At 53.8% G+C, this 26,956-nt stretch overlaps 1 protein-coding gene across 4 annotated transcripts; it reads left to right on the forward strand.

The window, feature by feature from the left end:
* Window positions 1–842: 842 nt before the first annotated feature.
* On the forward strand, window positions 843–26,902 carry CAPN1 (calpain 1). 4 transcript variants are annotated; one of them, XM_032879438.1, is made up of 22 exons: window positions 843–864; window positions 2,438–2,705; window positions 2,865–2,934; window positions 3,221–3,339; window positions 4,955–5,088; window positions 5,169–5,337; window positions 6,136–6,219; window positions 6,560–6,645; window positions 6,967–7,041; window positions 7,175–7,335; window positions 20,415–20,593; window positions 21,345–21,356; window positions 22,064–22,275; window positions 22,371–22,410; window positions 22,919–22,984; window positions 23,076–23,133; window positions 23,921–23,985; window positions 24,568–24,636; window positions 24,855–24,933; window positions 25,509–25,625; window positions 25,961–26,019; window positions 26,354–26,902. In XM_032879438.1, the coding sequence occupies exons 2-22, from the start codon at window positions 2,439–2,441 to the stop codon at window positions 26,378–26,380; spliced, it is 2,148 nt and encodes a 715-aa protein (XP_032735329.1). In that variant the 5' UTR covers window positions 843–864; window position 2,438; the 3' UTR covers window positions 26,381–26,902. The 4 variants fall into 4 exon arrangements, with proteins under 4 accessions (XP_032735329.1, XP_032735328.1, XP_032735327.1 ...); XM_032879437.1 differs by lacking the exon at window positions 843–864 and adding an exon at window positions 961–1,067; XM_032879436.1 differs by lacking the exon at window positions 843–864 and adding an exon at window positions 1,437–1,617.
* Window positions 26,903–26,956: the final 54 nt, after the last annotated feature.

The raw sequence follows: 26,956 nt of genomic DNA on the forward strand, positions 1-26,956 counted from the left end.
AAGTGAGCCCAGTCTGTGCACATATAGGAGATGGTCGGTGCCTATTTCATGAACAATCAAAGACAGTAGGAGTGATAGTTTTGTGAAGGTGATTCTGGGGACTGTGGGATATATAGGTCGACCCACATACCTCTCCAGAGCTTCTTTCTTCTTCCAGGCCCCCTTATTCCCGGTCATCTAGTTACAAGGAACACCTGCTGTTCCCCTCATTGCCATGTCTTCTCCCAGCCTCCCGCCCTTTGCATAAGCTGTGTTCCCCTGGGACACCCTCTCCAGCAATTCATTGCCTAGTTAACTAACTTCTACTTGTCCATCAGGGCTCAACTTCCCAACCACCAAAACCAGGGGACCAGGAGAGCCCATTCCCCCAGCGTGGGCTGGTGTGTCTTAGTCATGGGTCTCCCGCTGTGCAGAGGCTTTGGCAGGAAGGTTTAGCCAAGATTGGACACATGAATGCTGAATGGAGAAGAGCAAAGAGCCCTGGTTCCGGCCCCAGGTGAGGGGGCTCGGCAAGTTGCATCCTTCGGCCTCAGTTTCCCTCATCTGTAAAGTGAGGCTGTGAATGAGGTCGGGTTAAATCGGGGCTCTCACCCTTCTTGGGGTCATGTGTCCTAAAATCCTAGGAAAGGTGTGCACTGTTTCCCCAACAAAATGCTCGTGTATACATGGTAGGAGAGCGGCAGCAGCTGCTGGGCCCGGCCCCCGAGGTCAGCGAAAAGCCCTGAGCGGGGGGAACGCCGGTCCTCCACCCTCAGGCTCCGGGCTCTCCGACTTCTCCCAGCACAGCTCCGGAGGCAGGAGGCGGATCTGTCGGTCTAGCTTGGGCCCGCCGACCTGCCTGCAGCCTCTGCCGCCCCCTCCCGGGTAAGGCGGCATAAGGGCGCTCCCAGGTGGGTGGGCCGAGGACTCGGGGGCGCGGGCAGAGACGCCCACCTCTCGCCGGTTCCGGGTTCAAGAAACCCCCGAGCGCAAAAGGAAGATGGGTTCCCGCCATTGCCGGGCTCCGTCCCATTCTCGCCGCACACACCCGGGAAACCGAGGCCGGGAGGGGCCGGGACTCGCCCAAGGTCGCGCCGCGAGCGGGCCGGGGGGCGCGCGGAGCCGCTCGGGCAGGGTTGGAGGCGCCCCGAGCTGGGGTCACGGGGGCGGGTAGTGGGTGGCGGCGCGGAGCGGGGCTGCCGCGCGGCCCCGGCTGCCGTGTGGCCCGCGTCCGGCAGGGGTGCGCCCGCCGCCAGCCCGGCCCCTCCTCCGAGGCAATCTCAGCCCCGCGCTGGGGGCGCGGCGGGGCGGGCGGGGGGCGGCGGGAGGCGAGGCGTGCTGAGCCCCGGGGAATGCCCTCCGGGGGCGCCGCCTGGGGTGGGGCGGCCCGGCCCTGCAACTCGAGCCGCTGCCCCGGGTTAAAAATACCCCCGGCCCTGCCCTCCCCCGCGCTCCCCTCCTCCGCCCCCGCGGTGCCCTTCCGTCTGGGCCGCAGCGGCCCCTCCCCGGGCACCGCTGTGCCTTTCGCTAATCTGTCCTCGCGCGGGCTCGGCGGCGGTGGGAGGGGCGGGGAGACCCCGGGAGAGAGATAGCCGGAGAAGGGGACGCCGAGATAAGGGGGAGCCGAGGGGAAGCCGGGTAGGAGGCCGAGGAGGAGCTGGAGGAGGGAGGGGGAGAGGAGGGCGGAGGGGCCGCGGGAGGAGGGCGGGGAGGAGCGCTCTTCCTGGTTGGGCCCTGCCCTGAGCCGCCACCCGGGAAGGCAGCCGCAGGGACTGCAGCGATCCCCCAAACACTGCTCCCCCAGGTAAGGAGCTGGGTGGCCGTGCCAGGATTTCCCGACCTCTGGCCACTGCTCTCGGGCTGAGGGGCTGCCCCCTGCGCCGGGTCTTCTGAGTGCCCGGGACAGGGGCGGCGGCTCGGGAAGCGGCTCAGCCCAGGCAGCCGGCCCAGCTTGCGCTCACCACTGTCTCCAGGGGCTGGGCTGGGGGAAGGCCGGAGGGGTCGGGACCGAGGCCTGGCAGCCCTGGATCACCCAGCCCGTCTCAGGGCGCTGGGGACGGGGTCCCTGGCTGCCTGGAGTTCTCAGCCTCCCAGTCGGGTAAAGGGGCCCGTGCCTAGGAGCTTGGCTGTTTGGGGAAGGGGTTCCTGTCATCTCCCGGCTCTGCCTTGCCCCACCTGCCGGGCCGGCTGAGCCCAGCACTGCGGCCCCGACAATGGAAGGGGAGGTGGTAGCATTATGTAGAGTTGGGGAGGGGTTGGCCAGTGCACCGAGGAGCGGAACAGCCCCGCTCCTGGTTTCTGGGGGCATAAGGAGGTGGCAGAGTCCTGGGTTCTGTGAGGGGAGCAGTGAGGTGGGGAAACCCCAGGTTTGGAAAGCACGGGTGGCCAGGGGCAGGCAGGAGCCCCAGTTCTAGCTCTGGGAAGGCCTGGGTTTTGAGCACGCTGGTGTGTCCTGCAGGATGGCTGAGGAGCTCATCACCGCCGTGTACTGCACCGGGGTGTCTGCTCAAGTGCAGAAGCAGCGGGCCAAGGATCTGGGCCTTGGCCGCCATGAAAACGCCATCAAGTACATGGGCCAAGACTATGAGCAGCTGCGGGCTCACTGCCTGCAGAGTGGGGCCCTCTTTCGTGACGAGGCTTTCCCCCCAGTGCCCCAGAGCCTAGGCTACAAGGACCTGGGCCCCAACTCCTCCAAAACCTATGGCATCAAGTGGAAGCGTCCCACGGTGAGCGGGACCCCCTCCCTGGGTGGGATTCTGTTTACCCCTGTCCTGGGTGAGGAGTGGGACTAGGACTCTAGGTCCCTGGTGGGGAGTGGACTGTGGGGCGGCTGGGTTCCAGTTTCTGGGGGGGCTGGCCCAGAGACCGACTCGGGTCTCTTGCAGGAGCTGCTCTCGAATCCCCAGTTCATTGTGGATGGAGCCACCCGCACAGACATCTGCCAGGGAGCCCTGGGTAGGCCCTTGGTGGGGGCGGGGGGAGGTGGTGGTTCTGGGTGTTTTTTCCAGAGTAGTTCCCCCTGCCTGTTCCTTCCGGCTCTGCCCTAACCCCTCCCTCCCTCCTGCAAGCTCAGGCAGGTTCTGGCTATCAGCGCTGGGCTGGTTTGCCTAGATTCCTAGGTTGGGTCTCTTTGTTGAGGGACATGGCGCCCAGGGAATCCCAGGTTCTTCCAGGCATGGCATCCATGCTTCCCGGGGAGCAGATGTGCAGAGCAGTCCTGATCGGGTCCCTCCCATCCCAGGGGACTGTTGGCTCCTGGCTGCCATTGCCTCCCTCACCCTCAATGACACGCTTCTGCATCGAGTGGTTCCACACGGCCAGAGCTTCCAGAATGGCTATGCCGGCATCTTCCATTTCCAGGTGAGGAGCCCCGGACCCACCTAGGACCAGGGCGTGGGGGGAAAGGGGGTAGCAGGCCCTGGAGGAGGTGAGGACCGGTGACTCACAGCACTCTGATGTTAGGGCAGCTTAAGTCCACACCCTGCGGGGATCAGTCCTCCCTCTAGAAAGAATTTGACCTCTTGATGCCATCTCAGATCTGTCATGTGTGAAACGGCTGGGCAAGGCAGGTATTTCGGCTGGCGGCTTTCCCTTGTGGTTGTGGATATCAGGAGGAAAGTGCTCGGAGGAATCGAGAGATCTCTGTAGTATTTCCTGTGGGACAAATGCTTTTCCTCCACAGGGTCTCAGTGTCCCATCTGAAGAATGGATAGTGTTCCCCTGGGGGAAAACAGACCAGCACAGGTGGCCAACCCCACCGGTGGCGCAAGTGGCCCCCCTTCCCCACCTCCTCCTGCACTTTGGCAGCCTCTAGCCTCTGACAGAGCCCTGCAGAGAAGAAAGAAGGGATTAAATCTGTTTAAACCTGCTACCCCCCCTTTCTAAAAGATTTTACTTATTTATTTGACAGAGATCACAAGTAGGCAGAGAGGCAGGCAGAAGGAGAGGGGGAAGCACGCTCGCTCCTGAGCAGAGAGCCTGATGTGGGGCTCGATCCCAGGACCCTGAGGTCATGACCTGAGCTGAAGGCAGAGGCTTAACCCACTGAGCCACCCAGAGCCCGCCTCCCCCCCGCCCCATTCCCTTTTTGCACACAGAGCCCATTTCTCAAGTCACATTAAGGAATTCTCAGTCAGCTGATGCTGGGAGAGAGAAACCCCCATCAACCCTGGATTAGACCCTCCGGCCCTCGTGGCCCCAACCCTGCCCCGGGGATTCCGGGGCCCTCTTCCCTCTGGCCTGTTCATGGGGTCCTTTTCCCTGTTCCATCCTGCCCTGGGCCTGAGCGGCAGACCAGAGGTGCTTAGGGTTGCACCTGCAGGGTCCCGCTTGCAGGAGTGTGGCCTCGCTGCCCCGCCCCCTTCCCTCCCTGGCCTCTTGATTGGCCTGTTCCATACGCCCGTCCCAAACTCCTAACTACTTGGGCCCGCTTCCTCTCCTTGCCAGGCTGTTCTGCACTCCTTCCCACCTCCCTGGCACACTGGCCCAAGGCTCTTGATGTCTCTGGCCCTGGGAAGCCTGTCTCTCCCGCCATCTCTGAAGCAAACCCATGAATGCGGGAACCGCATCCATCTCGTGGTCTAGACGCCACATTTTTTGATCCACACTTCATTTACATGTGTATCCTGTCGCGCACCACCTCCAGACACACATCCGGACCTAGAATGACCTAGAATAAGACCTAGAATGCAGAAGGGAGGGGACTAGGTCCACGAGAGCCAAGCCCCCAGGGCCTTCCAGTCTCTCCATACCCGAGAAAGCACCTTGGCCTGTTTCCAGAGTATCAGTAAGGCTGCCCTAAAAACTTTTTAGCTCTGTGAGCATGGTTTGTTTTCCCTTGAAGAAGGCTCCACTTTTCCCTTTTCTGGCCAAGGAAACAGGCTCGGAGAGGCCACCTCGTTCAGGCTCCTAGATCTGGGGTGCGTGGGAGCAAATGGTAGGGCTCAGGTGCTCACCGTGCTCTCGTCCCCTCCAGCTGTGGCAGTTTGGGGAATGGGTGGACGTGGTCGTGGATGACCTGCTGCCCATGAAGGATGGGAAGCTGGTGTTTGTTCACTCTGCCCAAGGCAACGAGTTCTGGAGTGCCCTGCTCGAGAAGGCCTATGCCAAGTGAGTAGGGGCCACGGGTCATGGCGGGGGACCCTGGGGCCTTGTTTGCTGCCGGAGCGCTGACCTGGGGCTGCCCGCAGGGTGAACGGCAGCTATGAGGCCCTCTCCGGGGGCAGCACTTCAGAAGGCTTCGAGGACTTCACAGGCGGGGTCACCGAGTGGTATGAGCTACGCAAGGCACCCAGCGATCTCTACCAAATCATCCTCAAGGCCCTGGAGCGGGGGTCCCTCCTGGGCTGCTCCATTGATGTGAGTGCACCCAGCCTTGACCCCGAGCGCTCCCCCCCACCCCGTGACCTGTCTTCTCTTCCAGCGGTTTCCTTTTCTAGCCCAGCCCAGGGCCTTGTCCTGGGCCCAGACTTGGCTCCAGACCCATCACCTCACCCCATCGCTGGATTCTCACCCAGCCTCGTCCGTCACCTCAGTCCTGTCTGCCGCCTCCGTGGCTGGTGTCATTCCTGTCCCCCAGACCTCAGACAGACAGCTGGTTTTCCTCCCTTCTGCTGCCTGGTGCTGTCGGCCGGTGCTGTTCACCGCCCCCTCTGCTGCTCTTCTGTCCTCACCACTTCCCCTGACCTCAGGCTCCTCCCCCTACATCACTGCATCCTCAGCTCTAACCCCATCCCCGCTCTCCCCTTCTCCCCCAGCCCTCGCTGACTCAGCCTGTCCTCACCCCCTTCTCCACCTCACCGCATCCCTCTACATGAGGGCCTTGGGGCTCTGGGGGAGCACACGCTATGTGTGTGTGTGCACGTGTGTGTGTACACGGGGTCTGGCCAGCTCTGGCCAAAGCAGTGTCAGTGGGCTGCCCAGGCCACCCCGCCAGTGGTGGCATTGGAGGAGTGACCCTTCCTTTCCAGGGGTGAAGTGTATGTGGGGGCATTAGGCAGAGTCAGGGTCCCCGCCTGCCACTCTCAGTGGCTGTTGTATGTGCATGGGGGATGTCTGGGACCTGTGATGCTTGGGGGTCACCTCCTGACTGGGGATCGGGGTGCCTATGGTCCCTGGAACCTGGCCCCTGACCACAACACTTGTGTTGCTGTGCAGATCTCCAGCGTTCTGGACATGGAGGCCATCACCTTCAAGAAGCTGGTGAAGGGCCACGCCTACTCTGTGACAGGGGCCAAGCAGGTAGCAGCCCACATGGGGGCCTTCCCTGGTGGTGGTTCCCGCCTTCTCGCTTGCCTTCGCCTGTTTGGCCTGTGACCAGGACGTGGGGGAGGGGCTGGCTCTTAGACCTCCCAAAGCGTCTTACTTGTGTCTCGTGGCCACGATCTTGAGATGTTTATCTTACTCTGCCCTGATTTTTGGTAGCTTGTGTGTATAGCTGCCTCCCTCCATGGTAAATTCCTAGAGAATGGGCTGTATTTCCCCTGCTGCGGTGCTGGGCGCTGAGCAGGGCTCCTGAGGGCGAAGGGGCGGGAAGTGACGTTTGCCAGAAGCGGGCACTGATGGGAGCTCTGGGGAACAGGTGAACTACCAGGGCCAGATGGTGAGCCTGATCCGGATGCGGAACCCGTGGGGCGAGGTGGAGTGGACGGGAGCCTGGAGTGACGGGTGAGGGGCAGCGGACCCTGGCCGGGGCGGCTGGGGGAGGCTGGTCGGGGCTGCCAGCGTCTGTGCTGGGGCTGTGCTCAGGAATGACTGGGGGGGGGGGGCGGTTGGAGGGCATCTCTGTGTTACTGGTTCTGGGGGACTGTCCCGACACAGTTCAGGGCGAGCATCCTTGGAGCTGGCCTTCCTGTGACAACCCCTAGAATTGGGACATTGGGCTGGACCACGCGGAGGCCTTCTGACTGGGGCTCAGGGAGGAAGGGCTCTGGGGACAAAGGCCGCCGGTCAGTCCTGCCAGCAGCTGGCAGCGCCCTCTCCCCCCAGCTCCTCGGAGTGGAACAGCGTGGACCCTTATGAACGGGAGCAGCTCCGGGTGAAGATGGAGGATGGAGAGTTCTGGTGAGTGGCCCCCGCCCCGTCCGGCCCCTCTGGGACTTGCGCTCCAGCTCCCGAGCCCCACGATCCCCACACCTGCCCCCTCCCTCTGTGCCCTGGCTGTGGACCGGGGCTCAGCTCTGTTCCGGGACCTCAGGATGTCCTTCCGGGACTTCATGCGTGAGTTCACGCGCCTGGAGATCTGCAACCTGACGCCCGATGCTCTCAAGAGCCGGTCCATCCGCAAGTGGAACACGATGCTGTACGAGGGCACCTGGCGGCGGGGGAGCACTGCGGGCGGCTGCCGCAACTACCCAGGTGACCCGACCTTGCGGCCTGCGGGGCACCCTGGGGGGGCCCGGCTGCCTCCTAGCTCGCTCACCTTGCTCCCCGCGTGTCTCCTCCCCAAGCCGCGGTTTTTCTCATTTGTGAGATGGCGTGGCTGTGCTGACCTCTGAGATTTTCTCGAGGGGCATCCTTTACTCCTCATTCTGGAACCTTCCCTCCTGGCTTGCTGTCTTCCTGCCTGGGCCTCTGGCACTGTTCCCTGGGCTTCTGAATCCATGCAGGTGACGTGGGCCACAGCCTGGGCTCTCCATTCCTCCCCATCCGCACCTGCAGCGGCCCTTTCTTCCGCCTTAGTTCAGGCACCCCCCGAAGGCCCACCGGAGCCTGGCCAGACCTCGCAGCCTGACCTCTGCCGTGAGCTTTGGGCCCCCTCCTCCCGCGGCCCTCAGCCTCATCTAACCGTCTGGTCCGTGAAGCCCACTGTTGCTCTTTCCTTCCCCAGTCGTTGTGTCTTTTCTTCTCACCAGTTAGTCACCGTGGTCATCTTGTCCCCGCAGACACTCTGGCTCCCGGCTCCCTTTGCTCCTCCCCCTCCCCCGCAGAGTCGCAGCTGCAGGGCCACCGAGGGGCTGGAGGGAAAATCACACAACGGGGGCAGCATTTTCCCTGTGAATTCACAGCCGGGGCCCTCAGCGGACCGCTTTGCTTGGTTCCCGCCAATTCCCTTGCCAGTCAGGAACGCTTCCACTCCCTCAGACCTTCCTCTGCGGTTACTCCCGTCTGCGGACCTGGCCTTCACTTGAGGGATGCCTCTACGTCCCGCAGGGCACCTCTGGTGTTCGGCCCGCCCGTCTTGGCCTATGCCCGTCACTACTGCTCTCTTGACTGTGACAGTGACAGAACTGCCCGTGCTCATGGGGGGCCACCCCTGCCCCTGCTCTGGCTCCCGTTCTCCCACGTGTCTGAAAGCCTTAGGCTCCGTCATCCGTCACCCCCGGCCCCTCTTCTCTGTTATGGAGAATCCCCCGTCTTAGAGCACCTCTCTCGTGACCGCATTTCCCCACCCATTGCTCTGCTCCCCTTTGAAGCAAAATGTTCTCGTTTGCTGCACTCCCCGTTTCCTTTTCAGCTTCCAGTTCAGATTTTTTTTTTTAAATACTTTATTTATTTATTTGAGAGAGAGAGAGAGAGACAGTGAGAGAGAGCATGAGCGAGGAGAAGGTCAGAGGGAGAAGCAGACTCCCCGTGGAGCTGGGAGCCTGATGCGGGACTCGATCCCGGGACTCCAGGATCATGACCTGAGCCGAAGGCAGTCGCTCAACCAACTGAGCCACCCAGGCGCCCCATTCCAGTTCAGATTTTTAACCCACTGTGGTCTAGCTTCCTTCCTCACCGTGCGACCTCTTTGGAAAACCACCCATATCTTTGGCTTACCCAGACCCCCCCGCCGCCCACTGCTCTGTTCCCATGTCCCGTGTCCTCTGTGTTCCCAGCATGGCTCATAGCCCTGTTTTGAAGCATTTTTTCCTCCTTGGGGGATCCAGTTCCAGTTTTTCCTCAAATAGGCAATAGCTGTGCCCTGCATCATTTATTAAGAAAACTCTCTCCTTTTCTCCCTGCGGTGACGCTCCATCCGATAGTTCCCGTATCCGTGTGGGTCTCCTTCTGGACTCACTGTTCCATCCCTTGGTTTTCCCCTTCTGCAGATAGCATGTTGATTTCATTGCTAGAGATCTGCAAGAAGTCCTTTGGGGGCGGGGCGAATGCCTTCAAGAGTCTCTTAGCTATTCTTGCCCTCTGTTCTCTTGTATGAATTTTAGAATCAGCTACTAAGCCTTACAGAGAATCATTTTGAGACTTTATGTGGAATTGCGCTGACACTATAGATGGATTTGGGGAGAACTGATATCTTTAAAGCTTTGAGTCGTCTTATCCAAGAATGTGGCATATCTCTGTTTTGGTCTTCTTAGTGTCTTTCAATGAAATTTTATAATTTTCATCTAGAAGACTTAAATATCTTTGAGATTAATTACTAGGTACTGTATCATCTTGTTGCTATTATAAATGGCATCTCTTAAAATTCTGTTTCCCAAATAATACAGTAACATGCACTTGACCTTTTAAATTTATTTTGTATCCAGCAATCTTTTTTTTTTTTCCCCGATAGTGCATGGGGCAAGAGAGTAGTTGCGGGGTGGGGGCGCAGGAACAGAATCTTAAGCAAACTTCATGCCCATAGGGCTCGATCTCATGATGCTGAGATCATGACCTCAGCTGATATCAAGAGTCAGACACTTAACCTACCGAGCCACCCAGGTGCCCCTCCAGCAAACTTTTTAAACTATAATTTTTTTTAAAAAATATTTTATTGGGGCACCTGGGTGGCTCAGTGGGTTAAGCCTCTGCCTTCGGCTCAGGTCATGATCTCAGGGTCCTGGGATCGAGCCCCGCATCGGGTTCTCTGCTCGGCAGTGAGCCTGCTTCCCCCTCTCTCTGCCTGCCTCTCTGTCTACTTGTGCTCTCTCTCTCTCTCTCTGTCAAATAAATAAATAAATAAAATCTAAAAAAAAAAAAAATTTTATTTATTTGAGAGAGAGATAGTGACAGAGATAGTTAGAGCACAAGCTGGGAGGAGAGGGAGAAGCAGGCTTCCCGCTGAGCAGGGAGGCCGATGCGGGATTCGATTCCAGGACCCTGAGATCATGACCTGAGCCAAAGGCAGATGCTTAACGACTGAGCCACCCAGGCACCAGTGATTTTTTGTATACCTGCAGTGTTGGGCCGTCACCACCACTATCTAATGCCAGAACCTTTTCATTACTCCCCAAAGAAACCTTGTATCCATAAGGAGTCACTCCCTCCCTCCCTCTCTCTCTCTAAGCCCCTGGGAACCACTACTCTACATTTTGTCTCTGCAGGTCTTTGTCTTCTAGGCATTGTTGTAAATAGGATCATACAACGTGTGGCCTTTCGTGCCTGGCTTCTTTCCCTTATCGTAACGTTTTCAAAGGCTGTCCCTGTGGCAGCATGCTTCCAGATTTCTTTTTTATGGCTGAAAAATACTCCACGGTGTGTATAATACCACGTTATGCTCATTCAGTCATCGGTTGTTGGACATTGAGATTGTTTCTAGTTTTGGGCTCTTACAAGTCATACTGCCACGAACATTCATGTACCTGTATTTGTGGGAGCAGATGTTCCCTTGGGTCTCTTCTTAGGAGCGAAATTGTTGGGTTGCATGGTAACCCCATTTTGACTCTGAGGAACTGCCACCTGTTTCCTAAAGTGACAGCACCATGGTGCATTCCCGCCAGCGCTGTCAGAGTTCCAGTTTCTCCACATGCTTGTCAACACTTGTCATTGACCAGGTTTTTTACTGTAGCTGCCCCTGTGGGCATAAAATGGCATCTCATTGACAGTTTGCATTTCCCTAATTATGAATGATGTCAGTAAGAATGTCTTCTCATGTATTCATCGACCACTTAAGTATGTTTTTTAGAGTTGCTATTCAAATAGTTTGATCATTTTAATTTAATTTAATTTAATTTAATTTAAGATTTTGATAATTTGACAGAAAGAGTGAGCACAAGCAGGGGGAGTGGCAGGCAGAGGGAGAGGGAGAAGCAGACTCCCCGCTGAGCAGGGAGCCCAGTGTGGAGCTTGATACCAGGACCCTGAGATCATGACCTGAGCTGAAGGTAGATGCTTAACCGACAGAGCCACCCAAGCGCCCCTCTAGAAGGAGTTCAGTTAACTTTGCCAAGATTCATCAGAGGAATCACTGTCTTCCTTACAAAATGTATTTCTTAAGTATTCAGACTTGAAAGACTTAAGCAGAAAGACTTGAAATTACTCCTTGATCCGGCAACTGCAGAATGGGTACTATGCTAGGCATGAAAATAACATTAATCTCATTGTGTGTCCCCATCAGAGTTCTTGGGTGACCAGGTGGATTGTCATATTTCGAAAGGAACCTTATGAGCAGGAGATCTCAGCAGTGGTCTTAAAATGTTTGTAAATGATGTTGTGAACAGATGAGCTGCCGCACAGGCTTTGTTATTCCATTTAAAGAGCACAGCTGGGGGCACCTGGCTGGTTAAGTAGGAGGAGCGTGCAACTCTTGATCTCCGAGTCGTGAGTTTGAGCCCCAGGTTGGGTGTAGAGATCATGTAAAAAAAAATTAATAATTTAGAGGGCACAGACAGAGTAGATTTGGCATAATTCTAAAGAGCCCTAGGATTTTTGGAATAGTAAATGAGCACTGCCTTCAACTTAAAGTTACCAACTGTGTTAGCCCCTACTGAGAGAGTCAGCCTATCCTTTGAAGCCTTGAGACCAGGCATTGACTTCTCCTCTCCAGCTATGAAAGTCACAGATGGCATCTTCCTCCAAATGAAGGCTGCTTTGTCTATACTGAAAATCTGTTGGTGAGTGTAGCTGCCTGCATTCATGCTCTCAGCTTTATCTGCTGGGAACTTGCTGCTGCTGCTCCTACTTGTGTCTCCTGGCACCTTCATGTTACGGAGTTGGCTTCTTTTCTCAAATGTATGAACAAACGTCTGGTGCCTTCAGACTTTCCTTCTGCTGCTTCGTTAACTCACTCAGCTTTCCTGGAACTGGAGAGAATTAGGACCTTGCTCTGGATTAGGTCTTCACCTAGGGAATGTTGGGGCTGGTTTGATCTTTTGTCCAGACCACTAAAACTTCTTATCAGTGATAAGGTTATCTCACTTTCTTATTGTGTGTTCACTGGAATAGTGCTTTTATTTTTTTTAAAGATTTTATTTATTTTGAGAGAGAAAGAGAATGCACACGGGCCCACGAGCTGGAGAGGGGTAGAGGGTGAAGGAGACTCCTCGCTGAGTGGGGGGTCTCATGCGGGGCTCAGTCCCAGGATCCAGGGATCATGACCTGAGCCGAAGGCAGACGCTTAACCCACTCAGCCACCCAGGCGCTCCTGGAATAGCCCTTTCCGTTTCCTTCAAGAATTTTTCCTTTGTAGTCACAACTTGGCTGTTTGATGCAGGAGGCCTAGCCTTCTGCCCCTTTTGGCTTTTGACACACCTTCCTCATTAAGCTTAATCATTTCTAGTTTTTGATTAAAAGTGGGAGACGGGACTCTTTCATTTGAACACTCAGAGGCCGTTGTGGGGTTATTCACTGGTCTCATTTTAATATCGTTGTGTCTCCAAGAATAGGGACGCCCCAGAAGAGGGAGAAAGGTGGGACAGCCGGTGGGTGGAATAGTCAGAACACACATGGCATTTGTCTAAGTGGGTACAGTTTGTGGTACCCCCAAATAAGCACAATAGTAGTGTAAGAGATCACTAATCACTGTAGTACCATATATGGTGTGAGGTAGGTGCCCAGCTGAATTCGTGTGCGTGTGGAAATCAGTTGTTTCAGTGTGATCTGTTGAAAAAACTATTTTTTCCCCATTGAATGGTCTTGGCACCCATGGCAAAAATCAGTTGGCCATCTATGTATATGGGTTTATTTTTGGACTCAGTCCTTTTCTTTTAGTTTATATATCCCTCTTTTATTTTAAGATTTTATTTACTCATTCATTCACTCAGAGAGTATGTGTGAGGGAGAGAGAATCCCAAGCAGACTCCATGCTGAGCAAAGAGCCCAAGGCAGGGCTCCATCTCACAACCCTGAGGTCATGATCTGAGATGAAATCAGGAGTCGGAAGCTTAACTGACTGAGCCACCCACACACCCCTCTATATCCATTCTTAAGCCTATACCACAATATTATAGTTACTGTAGCAATTACTGTAGCTTTGTAGTAAGCTTTGAAATCCGGAAGTGTGAGTCTTCTACCTTTTGCGTTTTTTTCATAATCATTATGACTTCAGGGCCGCTTATAATTCCATATGAGTCTAAGGAGAATGCTTTTCCACTTCCGTGAAAAAGATGTTGGAATTTTGGTAAAGATTACATCGAATCTGCAGATCACTTCTGATAGTGTTGACATTTTAATAATACTAAATTTTCTGATCCATGAACTTGGGGTATCTTTTTATCTTTTCATTAATTTCTTCCAGCAGTGTTTTGACATTTTCAGTGTTAAGTTTTTCAGCTCCTTTGTTAAATTTATATCTAGGTAGTTTATTCTTTTGCATACTGTTGTAAAGGAATTATTTTACTAATTTCCTTTTTCAATTGTTCATTGCTGGTGTATGGAAACACAACTGATTTTTGTGTCTTGAGCTTCATAATCTGCAGCTTTGCTGACTTTGATACTAGTTCTAGTAACTTTTTTGTGGATTCTTCATGTTTTTCTATATACAGGATCATGTTATTTGCAAATGGAAATAGTTTTTTTCCTTTGCAATTTGAATGCCTTTTTTTCCCCCTTGACTAATTGCTCTAGCTAGAACTTCCCATACCGTGGTTATATAGCAATGGTATAAGCAGGCATCTTGTTCCTGATCTTAGTGTGAAAGTTGCAGTCTCTGAGTATGATATTACTGGCTTTTCTATAAACATTCTTTGTCTTATTGAGGACATGCCATTTTGTTCCTAGTGGGTTCTTGTTTTTTTTTTTTTTTAAGATTTTATTTATTTGATAGAGAAACGGTGAGAGAGGGACACAAGCAGGGGGAGTGAGAGGGAGAAGCAGGCTTCCTGCTGACCAAGGAGACCGACATGGGGCTGGATCCCAGGACCCTGGGATCATGACCTGAGCCCAAGGCAGATGCTTAATGACTGAACCACCCAAGCGCCCCTATTCTTAGTTTTCTGAATTTTTTTTTTTATCATGAATGTGTGTTGGACTTCATGAAATGCCTTTTCTATATCAATTGTGATGATAATGTAGGTTTTCCCCCTTTTTCTGTTAATGTAGTATATATATTACATTGGTTGATTTTCTTATGTTGAACTATCCCTCATTCCTGAGATAAATCCTATTTCATGGGGTCTAATCCTTTTAAGATACCTTTGGATTTGATTTGCTAGTATTTTGTTGGGGATTTTTACTTTGATATTTGTAAGTGATGTCCTGTGATTTTCTTGTGATGTCTTTATCTGGCTTTGGTGTCAAGGTAGTGTCACATAGAATGAGTTAGTTTATCAAAAAGAAATGATCATGTAAATGAGAAATCATGTAGAATAGTAATTAAAACACTATGTGCCTGTATTCGAAAAAAAAAGATCTGAGATCAATAACCTGATCTTCTACCTTAAGAATCTAGTAAAATTGCAAACTAGACCCAAAGCAAGCATAAGAAAGGAAATAATAAAGATGAAAGTCCAAAGAAAGGAAATAGAGAATAGAGAAACAATAGAGAAAAATCAGGGAGATCAATAGTCAGTCCTTTGAAAAGCTCAGAAAAATTGGCAAATCTTTAGCCAAACTAAACGAGAAAAAAGAAGACTCCAGTTACTAAAATCAGGAATTAAAGAGAGAACATCACTACGAACCCAACAGAAATAAATGGATTATAAGGAGATACTGTGAATAATTGTGTGCCAACAAATCAGCTAACCTAGATGAAATGGACAAGTTCCTAGAAAGAGACAGGCTACCACATTGACTTAAGGAAAACAGAAAATCTGAATATGCCTGTAACGAGATTGAGTCTATAACCAAACCTCCCAGTTATAACCTGCTAATTATTGTTTTACTGTTGATTTCTCACTTAATTTCCTTGTAGTCAGAAAATACAATCTGTATGAGATCATTGCTTTGAAATAAATAGAAGCTGGTTCTACAGGCCAGCACGTGGTGAGTTTTCCTCCGTGTCCCCACATTCTCAATAAGACTGGCCAGCACTTAGCTGTTTTGTATTATATGCCAAGCATTCCTCTAAGTATTTGAAGTGCATTAACTTGCTTAACTTTCACACTGACCCTACGAGGTAGGTACTTTTACTATTACGTGTTTAACAGTTAAGGAAGGTGGGTCACTAAGAAGTGGCGGAGCTGGGATTTGAACCCAGGATTGCAGCCCTGTGGTCTCTTCTCTTGACCATGACACAGTTCTGAGTGCTAGGGGGAATGCTTCATAATTGTTCACCATATGAAACTTAATCTGTTAATTACTGGAAGAGGGAGGATAAAATCAAACACCCTCCTGATGGTTTTGATGATTTCTCCCTTTGTATCTATCAGTTATTTTTCTCTACATGTTCTGCATTATGATATTAGGTGCATCAGGCTTAGAGTTGTTTTAAGTTGCTAGTGAATTGAACCTGTTCTGTTGTTATTTAATGGCTACCTTTTTTGGTAACAACTTTTTTTTTTTTTTTTTTTTAAGATTCTGTTTATATGTTTGACAGAGAAGAGAGAGCAAGAGAGGGAACATGAGCAGGGAGAGTGGGAGAGGGAGAAGCAGGCTCCCTGCAGAGCAGGGAGCCCAGTGTGGGGCTCCATCCTTGGACCCTGGGATGGTGACCTGAGCCGAAAGCAGATGCTTAGTGACTGAGCGACCTAGGCTCCCCCTTCAGTAACAAATCTTGTAGTTTTAAGTCTATTTCACTCGATGTCACTATAGCAATTCCAGTTTTCTTCTGGTTAGTAATTTTGTGGTATGTTTCATTATACTCTGTGATGTCTGATCTTTTCTATAGCTCAGTGTTTTAGTTGTTACTCTTGTAAACTGACTGTAGCTGGCTTTTTAATAATCTGTTTGAAAAACTTTGCCATTTGATTAGAAAGTTTAATCCACTTACAGTTACAGTGACTACTAATAACTTTGTATTTATTTCAGCAGACTTACTGCGCATTTTGTTTGTCCCTCCTGTTATGCCTTATTTTGGATTGAATTCTTTAACCTTTTTCTCTGCTGGCTTTTCAGTCTATGAATTTGGAAGATATACTTTTTTTGGAAGATTTTTTATTTATATATTTGACAGAGAAAGAGACACAGCGAGAGAGGGAACACAAGCAGGGGGAGTGGGAGAGGGAGAAGCAGGCTTCCCGCTGAGGAGAGAGCCCGATGTGGGGCTCTATCCTAGGACCCTGGGATCCTGTCCCAAGCTAAGGCAGATGCTTAACGACTGAGCCACCCAGGCAGCCCCGAAGATATACGTTCTTAATACATTCTGAAGTTAGTTGATCAATATCTTTACCCTCCTCCTGAACGATGCAAAGACCTTAGACTACTTAACTTGGCTCACCCCTCCCTTTGTTTAATATGCTGTTTTTAGATTTTAATTCTAAACACTTTTCTTAATATCTTTATATTTAATTCTTAAATATCATCATCATCACTATTTGATATAGTCCATATTCATTAGATTTTCCACATAACAGTTTTTTTCTCACCATTTTCACAACTTTCATCTGAGACCATTTTCCATCTCCCCAAAATATACCCTTTTCTTACTGTCCTTCATCTCCTCCTCCCTCCTTCTGTAAACATTCTCAGTAGATCTGTAAAGTGTCCTTATAGGGTGTTTATTCTCAACAGTTCTCTGGACGCAGAATTCTGGGTTGTGAGACTTTCAGCCCATTGAAGGAAGTTGTTACTCTCAATTCTGCTTCCGTTGCTTTGGGAGTCGGACTCTTGTCTCCCACGCCTCCTGCAATGCTTTGTCTTTTCTGGTTTAAGATTGTTTACCTTTGATATTCTGTCATTTCACCATGATGTACTGAGGTGTGGATTTCTTTTCATTCCTCTTTGGAGTCATTGGACTTTGTCCACCTGCAAATTGATGTGTTCAGACAATTCTAGAAAATTTTTAGTCATGATCTTCTAGAACAGCAGCTCTGTCTTACACTCTTCATTTTTTTCCTTTTAGAATTCCAATCTAATGTAAGCTGGAACTTCTCGCTTAGTTGTCTGTGTTTCTTAACATCACTTCAGTTTTCCATCTAATCTCCCTGGGTCACATTCTGGAGCGTTCCTTCCATTCTCAATTCTCTAATGTCTTTTTTTTTTCTAATATTTTATTTATTTATATGACACACAGAGATCACAAGTAGGCAGAGAGGCAGGCAGAGAGAGAGAGAGGGAAGCAGGCTCCCCGCCAAGCAGAGAGCCCGATTCGGAGCTCGATCCCAGGACCCTGAGATCATGACCTGAGCCAAAGGCAGAGGCTTAACCCACTGAGACATCCAGGTGCCCCTGTTGGTTAATCCTTCTAACAAGTACTTAATTTTGTTTAAAAATTTACGTCTAGAAGTTCTGATATCTCTTTTTCAAATCTGTTCATTCTCCCTCATATTTTCAAGTTTTTCATTTATTTCTTTAAATATATAAGCCTAGTCTTTTTTATATTCTGTGTCTGATTATTGCAATATCTGAAGTCTTGGTGGGTTGGTTTTCGTCCACTGTGGCTGCTGGTTTTTACTCCTCATGCCTTCTTTCCTTGTGAGATTTTTTTAAAATTTTATTTATTTGTCAGCATAAGCAGAGGAGCAGCAGGCAGTGGGAGAAGCAGACACCCCGCTGAGCAAGGAGCCTCATGTGGGTCTCGATCCCGGGACCCTGGGATTATGACCTGAGTGAAAGGCAGACGCTTAACCGACTGAGCCACCCAGGTGCCCCTGCATTGTGAGATTTTTGACTCATTTGGCCTACAAGTTCATGGGTGGGAGATCTTTGAGTCCTTGGGTAAAGTTAGGTTCCTCTAGTGTTTCTGTCAGTCACCTGGGATGCTGCCAACCCAGGACTCTTTCAAAAACAAATTCTCTCCTTAAGATTTCCTTGACCTCACAGGAAGCATGAAGTAAAACCCAGGCTCTGGGCTCCTGGGTGGCTCAGTGGGTTAAAGCCTCTGCCTTCGACTCAGGTCATGGTCCCAGGGTCCTGGGATTGAGCCCCACATCGGGCTCTCTGCTCCGCGGGGAGCCTGCTTTCCCCTCTCTCTCTGCCTGCCTCTCTGCCTACTTGTGATCTCTATCAAATAAATAAATAAAATCTTAAAATGAAGTAAATAAATAAGTAAAACCACAAGCTCTCTTGAAGGCTTGTGGGTCTAAATTCTCTGGGAGATTTTTTCCCCCTTCTTCCCAACGGGGTTTGTTTTTCTATCACTATTAATACTGTTGGCATTCCTCATAGGGTCTCAGTTTTATCACCAGGATCTCCTATTAGATATTTTTTTAAAGATTTTATTTATTTACTTAGAGAGTGAGCAAGAGGGAGAGAGAGAAAGCGCATGAGCCAGGGGAGGGGCAGAGAACCAGACTCTCTGCTGAGCAGGGAGCCCGATGCGATGCCAGACTCATCCCAGGACTCTGGGATCACAACCTGAGCTAATGACGCTTAACCGCGTGAGCTGCCCAGGTGCCATCCTATTAGATTTGGTCTCCTGTCCCAGGGCTCAGGGTTTCCAGGAGTCAACAGAAGTCCTTTGGCGTTATTTACCTTGTAGGCTCCTAGTGTCCTTTTTGCTTGTTTGTTTGTTTCAAGATTATGTTTATTTATTTGAGAGACAAAAGCATGAGCAGGAGGAGAGGCAGAGGGAGAAGGGCAAGCAGACTCTCTGCTGAGTGGGGAGCCTGACGTGGGGCTTGATCCCAGGACCCCGAGACCATGACCTGAGCCGGAGTCAGACACACAACCTGCTGAGCCACCCAGGTCCCCCACCTCATGTCCATTTTTTAAAAAGGCTTTACTGAGATGTACTTCACATGTGATAGAATTTACCTCCCTCAAGTATAAAAATCACTGTGTATTTTCATATATTGTAGATCTATCACCACATCAATTTTAGAACATTTTTTTTTTTAAGATTTACTTATTTGACAGAGATCACAAGTAGGCAGAGAGGCAGGCAGAGAGAGAGAGGAAGGGAAGCAGGTTCCCTGCTGAGCCGAAAGCCCTATTCCGGGCTCGATCCCAGGACCCTGAGATCATGACCTGAGCTGAAGGCAGAGGCTTTAATCCACGGAGCAGCCCAGGCTCCCCTAGAACATTTTTTACCCCCAAAAGGAACCACACACCCCATAGCTGTCGCTCCTGAGCCCCTCTTCCACCTCGTTCCTACGTAACCCCAGCCTGTCTGTCTGTCTGCGTGGATTTGCCTGTTTGTACACTCACCCATGTTAGAGTGTGCACCTGTGCTCCATTCCTTTTTTGTTGCTGAATAATATTCCATCATTTGGTTATGCCACAATTTTCCTATCCCTTCCTCAGTTGATGGACAATTGTGTTATTTCTGCATTTGGGTATTATAAATAATGCTACTACGAGCACTCACATGCAAGTTTTTGTGTGAGTGTACATTTTTGCTTACTTGGGGGTGTGCCTTGGAGTGGAAGTGCAAGGTCATAGGGTCATTCTGTGTTTAACCATTCGAAGAACTGGCGGACTTCTGCGCAGCGGCTGCCCCCTTCTGCACCCCCACCAGCCCTGTCGGAGGTTCTGCTCTCCACATCCTGGCTGGCACTTGAGCGCATCTCATTTTGGTTAATGTCACCTTGTGTGTGGGGGAGGGGAATGCCGTGGCTTATTCGTGTCTAAAAAAAGCGGTTTCCAGTATCGTATCCATCACCTGGTTGTTTTAGGGGCTGTGGGCCGCTGAATCACCAAATGCCAGAAATTTCTTTGTCACCCTTGCAGCTCTGAGGCCTCCTGTCAGACCCTGCTTTCTCTTTTTCTTTCCTAGGTCATTGTCCACACAGCAGTCACCCGAATCCATTCGGGCCCCTCCTGGCGCAAGCCTGTTGTGGGTGGGGAGGTCCTTTTGCTTGATTCAAACCACACTCCTTACCACCCACCCTGCTCCTGCCCCTTTGCCACCTTTCTGGATCCCCCGTACTTGCAGGAGCCGGATGCTGCCTTAGACCCTGGCTGTCCCTCATGTGTGGGGCTCTTGGTTCTCTCTTCTGCTGCCCAGGGTCTTCCCAGGGCTTCTCCTTCCCATCTCTCTCAATTATCACCTCCTCGGAGATGCCGGGCCTGACCACCTCCAGCTTGCTTATTTTTGTAACTGTTCTGTCAATTATACTGACTTGCTCATACTTTGCTCCCCTCCTGGAACGCGAGCTTAGGAGGGTAGGGACTGTGTGTGTCCCCGCTGCAGGGCTGTCACACGGCACACGGTATATACACTTAGAACTATTTGTTGGATGAGTGGGTGAACAGACACGCGGAGGGGCCACTCCGCCCTGTTCCTCCTCTGATTCCTGCCGACCACCCGCCTCCTGCAGCCACCTTCTGGGTCAATCCCCAGTTCAAGATCCGGTTGGAGGAGACGGATGATACAGACGACGACTATGGGGGTCGCGAGTCAGGTTGCAGTTTCGTGCTCGCCCTCATGCAGAAGCACCGACGCCGCGAGCGCCGCTTTGGCCGGGACATGGAGACCATTGGCTTCGCTGTCTACGAGGTGAGCCCCGGGTTCCCCAGAACCAGCGGGGAAGCCCGCCTCCCGGTGCGCTGCCGGCGAGTCCCAGCAGAGGGCGCCAGAGGACCCTGCTGCCATAGCGTTCAGGCGGGAGGCCTGGGACACTGTCCCCCAGAGGCACCTGCTGAAGTTGCTCTTGGACAGAGGGATTTGGCTTAGTTGACAACTGGGGGGGTAGCTTCTAGGGGACAGACTTGGGCTCTGCTTCAGAAAGAAGTAGGCATGTGCGCTGTCCTGGTGGAGTAGTGAGCTCCCTGTCTTAGAAGTATATAAGCGGAGGCTGGCTTGGGAGGGCCTTGCTTCACCCCTTATGTTTAAGACAGAAACTTCTGGACCTTGCTGGTAGGGGCAAAGAATGGCTGCAGTCATGGCCCAGGCCCAGAGCTCCTGGCCGCAGACTGGTGTAGACCTTTGATGTCCCTGGCCTTTGGGACATGGCAGCTGGCCACCTGGGGTCTGTCCCGGGTTCCCTGGTTCAGAGCCAAGGCCCAGGGCGTTCTGAAGATGAAGAGAACCTTGCCTCCTGCCTGAAGAGGACCAGGCTCCCTTTCCTGAGGTCCTGCGATCCCTCTCTGCTGTGACGATGGGTCTGGGGCCACTAGTGGTCCTGGGCTCTGCCTCCTGGTGTCTTCAACCCATCATTCTTAAGAACTCAGGGCCTCTGCCCAGCAAATGCTGCCCACCCCCCTCCAGGCCAAGCACAGGTCTCTTAACTCCTCCATCTCTCTGGCAGGTCCCTCCGGAGGTAGGTGTGACGCAGGAATCACCTGGATTTCCATACCCCTGAACACAGGGGGCCTGATGGTGCCCGGAGGGGAGCAAGATGGCCTGCATGTAGAGAGTTAAGAAGTCACCTTCTCTTACTGCTCGCTAACTGCCCTCCTCCTTCCTCCCGGGGCAGGGGGCAGACACTGCTGTCCTGGGTGCCAGGGCAGGTAACAAGTGAGGGAGCTGGATTTGAACCCTGGCCCTCAGAGCACCCCCCAGCCCTCCCCCATCACCTGAGGCTCTTCCTGTCTTGCTGTTTCCCCTGAGTGAGCGCTGGCTGCGGCTGCCTGGGACTAGCTAAGTACTCTGCAGCCCTGAGCAAGCTGCCTTAGCTCCAAGCCTCAGTGTCAGTGTCTGTTCAATGGGCGCGAGAATACCAGCTCACATGGCCGGGGTGAGCTTTAAACGAGGGCCCCACCCCCTGGAACGTACCTGTGCTGTGTGACTTGGGGAATAATTGTGGGAATGTTTCTTCAGTGGTGCCCTAGTATCCCCGTCCACCTCCAGAGTGTCTCCTCGCCGCCGCCCTGTGCGGTAGGCAGGGTTGTCGCCTGCGCCTGACCCATGAGGAAACAGATGGAACCATTTGTCAGAGTTGTCAGGGTCTGGATCAGTGGGCAGCTCCTGGGGGGAATGGGGGGCGTGGCCAGCTTGCAGCCCTGCCCCCTCCTTGCCTCCTGCCAGCTGGTGGGCCAGCCCGCAGTGCACCTGAAGCGGGACTTCTTCCTGGCGAACTCGTCGCGGGCGCGCTCAGAGCAGTTCATCAACCTGCGGGAGGTCAGCACCCGCTTCCGCCTGCCGCCTGGGGAGTACGTGGTGGTGCCCTCCACCTTCGAGCCCAACAAGGAGGGGGACTTCGTGCTGCGCTTCTTCTCAGAGAAGAGCGCCGGGACCCAGTGAGTAGAGGGCCTCTCGCCAGTGCCTGCTCCCCGCCTGCTTCTGGTCTCCCTGCGCCCTCCTGACTGGACCCCCTCTCTCCCGACCCCTGCAGGGAGCTGGACGACCAGATCCAGGCCAATCTCCCTGATGAGGTACATGTCCTACCCACCCCCCACACTCCCCGCCCTGTGCCTTCCTCTTCTGTCCTCACCCTGGGTGTGTTGTGGGGACCTGGGTATCTTGGCTCGTGTGAAGAGCCGTGAGAGGGATCCTGATCCCTTATCGGGCCAGCACTTGACAGTTCGCAAAGGCTTTTGAGGTAATAGTGGTGCGAGATCCCTGAGCTCTTGTCTCTTTCGGGTTTTTGCTGAGCTCCTCGGTCACCCTATTTCCTCCATGACAACCGTGTCAGGATGCCGTCACCCTCTTCCCCTTCAGTGAGAAACTCAAGTTCAGGGAGGTTTGGGAACTTGCCCCCCCATCACATATCTGAAGGGTGTCCAGTTTGGGCCACGGAGCCCTGGGCAGGTGGAAGGGGGGGGTCTAGATTCCCACTTTCCAGGTGAGAAGAGTGAGGTTCCGAGACATGAGGAGGAGGGCAAGTGGTGACAAGTGGTCCCAGCCTCGTCCCTAACCTGCTCTCCCGTGCTCTCCATCCAGCAAGTGCTCTCAGAAGAGGAGATTGACGCGAGTTTCAAGACCCTCTTCAGGCAGCTGGCAGGGGAGGTAGGCTGGGTGGGCTGGGGTGAGGGGCTCTGGGGCAACGGGGGGCAGCCTTTCCCCAGGGTGGGTGGTGCCATCCTCCGTCTCCCCCCAGGACATGGAGATCAGCGTCAAGGAGCTGCAGACCATTCTGAACAGGATCATCAGCAAACGTGAGCGTCCCCGCACCTCTCCGCCCTGGGTCCTCGCTTCCTCTGAACTCCACACTCTGGGCTTCTGCTCCCACGTTGAGCCAAACCCAAGTCCTCGGTCTTCGTGGGCGGGGCAAGCCCCCACTGCCTTTCCGAGCCCCGCTCACCCCACTTTCCTCTCGGACTCCTTGCACCATCTGGCCGGTCCCTGTTCTCTATGTCCGAGTGCCGGGGCTCAGTATTGTTCTAGAAGCGGAGCTGTTGACAAGCACCATAGTATGAAGGAGCAGCCCACCCCCCTCAAGAAGATACACCCCAGGGCCGGGCCAAGTGGCATTGAGCAGAATGAGGCTGGCTTCATCCCCCCACTCCCACCCCCATGTGCACAGCCAAGGGCAGCCACCCCCGACCTTCCCTTTGTCCCCGCCTCTGACCTCCTTCCACGCTGCTCCCTCAGCCCAGAGCCCTCTCCTCTGGCCCCCCTGTGGGGCCCGTGGCAAACCCCAGCCCTGCCGTGGCCACCTTGGCCTCACGTTTGTACTGCGTCTGTCCCACTTCTGTTTGGCGCTGACTCCCTTTCATTCGTGGTTCTTCCGTGGCAGGGACACGGCTGACGGCACACCGGCTTGATTGTTCTAGTACTTTAAACCGTGCTAATGATAAAAATGACCTGACACACCCACTTTGCTAGACTTTCCACGCCAGGCGCCAGGAATCGTGCTCCCCCGGTCCCCGTCCCACCCGGGAACCCCTGCGTGGTGCCGCAGAAGCTCGCGGGGTTGAGATGTTGGAACTGGTTTTCTTGCAGACAAGGACTTGCGTACCAAGGGCTTCAGCCTGGAGTCATGCCGCAGCATGGTGAACCTCATGGACGTATCCTTCGCTTCTGTTTCCTGAGGCTGCTTTGGGTTGGGCAGCATGTGGGAGAGAGACACCCTGTGACCTCTCCCGGGAACAGTGCAGAGAAAGGGACAAAGCCCTGTCAAGTGTGGACAGACCAGCTCTTTTCCCGGGCAACTTCCCGGTGCCTGGGAGGGGGAAACGGAGGCACAGGCTTTGTGTTGAGCGAGTGATAGAGCAGGGTCTAGGTCCTTGAGTGACCTTCAAGTTGGTGCTTTTTGTATCCCTCCAAACCCAACCCCCCTGGCTTTGCAGGTTCCTGCCTCTCTCCATCTCCCCTCACCTTGAGGTCAGTCTCCCCTTCTTCCCAGTTGCTTCTCACCCTGTGCCTTTAAGCTGCCCTTTTTTAAAAAAAACTTATTAGAGCGCAAGGGTGCATGCACGTGCACGAGCAGGGAAGAGGAAGAGGGAGAAGCAGGTTCCCTGCTGAGCAGGGAGCCCGATGCCGGGCTCAATCTCTGGACCCCGAGATCATGACCTGGGCTGAAGGCAGACACTTACCTGAATGATTGTCCCACACGCCCCTGGTTTAAGCTTCTTAACAGTAGCCCCCAGCGGGACGGCAACGGGAAACTGGGCCTGGTGGAGTTTAACATCCTGTGGAACCGAATCCGGAATTACCTGGTGGGTGGTCCCTCAGCCCTGCTGGTGCCTGCCCTCTGCCGTGGCCTTGATCCCAGGCTGGGCCTCTGCCCGCCCTGGAGCCACCTCTCCAGATCCCAGCCCCTGGCCCGCCTTTTGGGTCTTTCCCCTGCACCCTCATCAAGCCCCCACACTGGGGGGTACGGGAAGGGCTGGGTGCCTCCCGCGGCCCGGCCCTCACCCTCCGCTCCCTGCTCCAGTCCATCTTCCGGAAGTTTGACTTGGACAAGTCGGGCAGCATGAGCGCCTACGAGATGCGGATGGCTATCGAGTCTGCAGGTAAGGCCTGAGTGCCGGAGGCTGATGGCCCCAGGCCGATTCCCACTGGTGACCCAGGGTGGCAGGCTAGCACACTGTCCTTGTCCCTGGGGTGGTGCTGATGATGGGTTGTGGCATCCTGTGGGGACTGAGCTAAGTGCTTTGTCAGCATTTCCTTTTGCCCTTGCTGCAGCCTGACTGGGCGAGGGTCTCTTACTATCTCCACTGTACGAGGAAGAGAGTAGGGCTCAGAGAGGGAAGGTGACTGCCCTGCGGCCACACAGCCAGGGAGGGGTGGAGCTGGGCACCTGAGCCTCCAGTGAGGGAGGTGCATGTCAGGATGAGGCCAGGGCTTTCCGCACAAATAAAACTGGACCCCTGGGCCCTCTGGCCCCTGATTCCCTGGGGCTGTCAGGCCCTCGCTCCCTCTGGGGCTGGCACTTGCTTGCCCAGCCCCTCCCAGCAGCGGGCCCTACTCAGGAGGCCTTCAGGCCTTGGAGCTGCAGGGAGCACCCTGCCTCCTGTCTCCAGTCCCCCTCCCTGTCCCCTCGGGCCAGGCCATGCCTCCCTGGCCCTTACCCACTCTCCCGGGCCAGGCTTCAAGCTCAACAAGAAGCTGTATGAGCTCATTATCACCCGCTACTCGGAGCCAGACCTGGCTGTGGACTTTGACAACTTCGTGTGCTGTCTAGTGCGGCTGGAGACCATGTTCCGTGAGTGCCCCGGCGGGCTCCTGCCTCTGGTTCTGTCTCTCGTCAGCTGTGGGGGAACGACAGGGCAATAGGGAGAGATAGGACATATGTGCCATGGCGTGTGCCAGAGGCAAAGGACACGGCACCTGGGACCCTGCAGGCTGAGTGCTGGGAGGTTAGGGGAGTGGGGACCTGGCAGCTGGGGGGCTTGGGCAGCAGGAAGAGATGTTTCCCGGCAGGCACAGGTGAGGGCTTGGGGTGCTGTGGGGATTAGGAATAAGGGGCAGGGTGGGTCCTGGTCTTGCGGGAATGTTCTACTGGGTTCTTGGTGCCAGAACATCTTCTTTTGAATGTAGGATTTTTCAAAACTCTGGACACGGATCTGGATGGAGTCGTGACCTTTGATCTGTTTAAGGTGGGCACTGCCCTAGGCTGTGGCAGGGGAGGGCGTTTAGGGTTGGGGGAACTTTCTTACCTGCCTGGGGTAGCATCCTAGGGTTTCAGACCCAGCCCCAAAGGCCAGGCCTCCTGAGTCCTTGAAGGATGGGGTGGGGTCGTCTGAGTCCTGGGAAGGGAGCAGGAAGGGAGGGCGAGGCTCCTTGGGGTCTCTGCGGCTCTCCTTTCCCCAGAGGGTCCCCTCCCACCTGCCCTCAGTGGGTGAAGCGACAGTAACTTCTGGGGTGGGAGGCTGGACTTGGCGTCTCTGCTGTCCCCGCCTGACCCGTCTCCCCACCCCCCACCCCCGGCAGTGGTTACAGCTGACCATGTTTGCATGAGGCAGGGGCTCAGGCCCCCTTGCCGTGTTCCTCTCCCTCGTCTGCCAAGCCATGCCTTCCCGCCATGCCACAGCAGGCCACACCAGCTGCAAGTGCCTTCCTTCGGAGCGGGAGGCAGCCTCGTCCTCCTGTCCTTCACGTCCCAGCTGCCGTGGCTCATCTGCTCTGCGCAGAGCCGTGTGGCCTTTCCTGCCTTTGCCCGCTGTGGGCTCAGGGGGCACTCGTCCGCCCCTCCCGTCGCCAAACAAGGAAGGCAGCTTTCGCTTGTCCCTGCCTCAGGATGGGGGCCCAGGGGGAGCCGACAGCCCCAGGCCTCCGACGATGTGTGCTCTCCCCTCACTCCAGAGGCCACCCCCCACCCCCACCACCCAGTGTCACCTGCAGACCTTCAGACAGAACCACTAGCTCTGCACAGTTACAGCCCAGCTGTGCAGGCCCTTCCCAGCCGAGGCCTCCTCCTGGGCCTGGGAAGGCCCGCTCCTTCCTGCGCAGAAGCCCGTGTCCCTCGCCAACTTGGCCTGCCCTGCCTGGGGAGCCAGGAGTCGCCGAGCCTGAGGGGTAGTCGGGTGCTCCCTC

This window comes from Lontra canadensis, unplaced genomic scaffold, assembly GCF_010015895.1.
Source record: "Lontra canadensis isolate GAN:19392208 unplaced genomic scaffold, GSC_riverotter_1.0 scaffold66, whole genome shotgun sequence".
NCBI lineage: Eukaryota > Metazoa > Chordata > Mammalia > Carnivora > Mustelidae > Lontra > Lontra canadensis.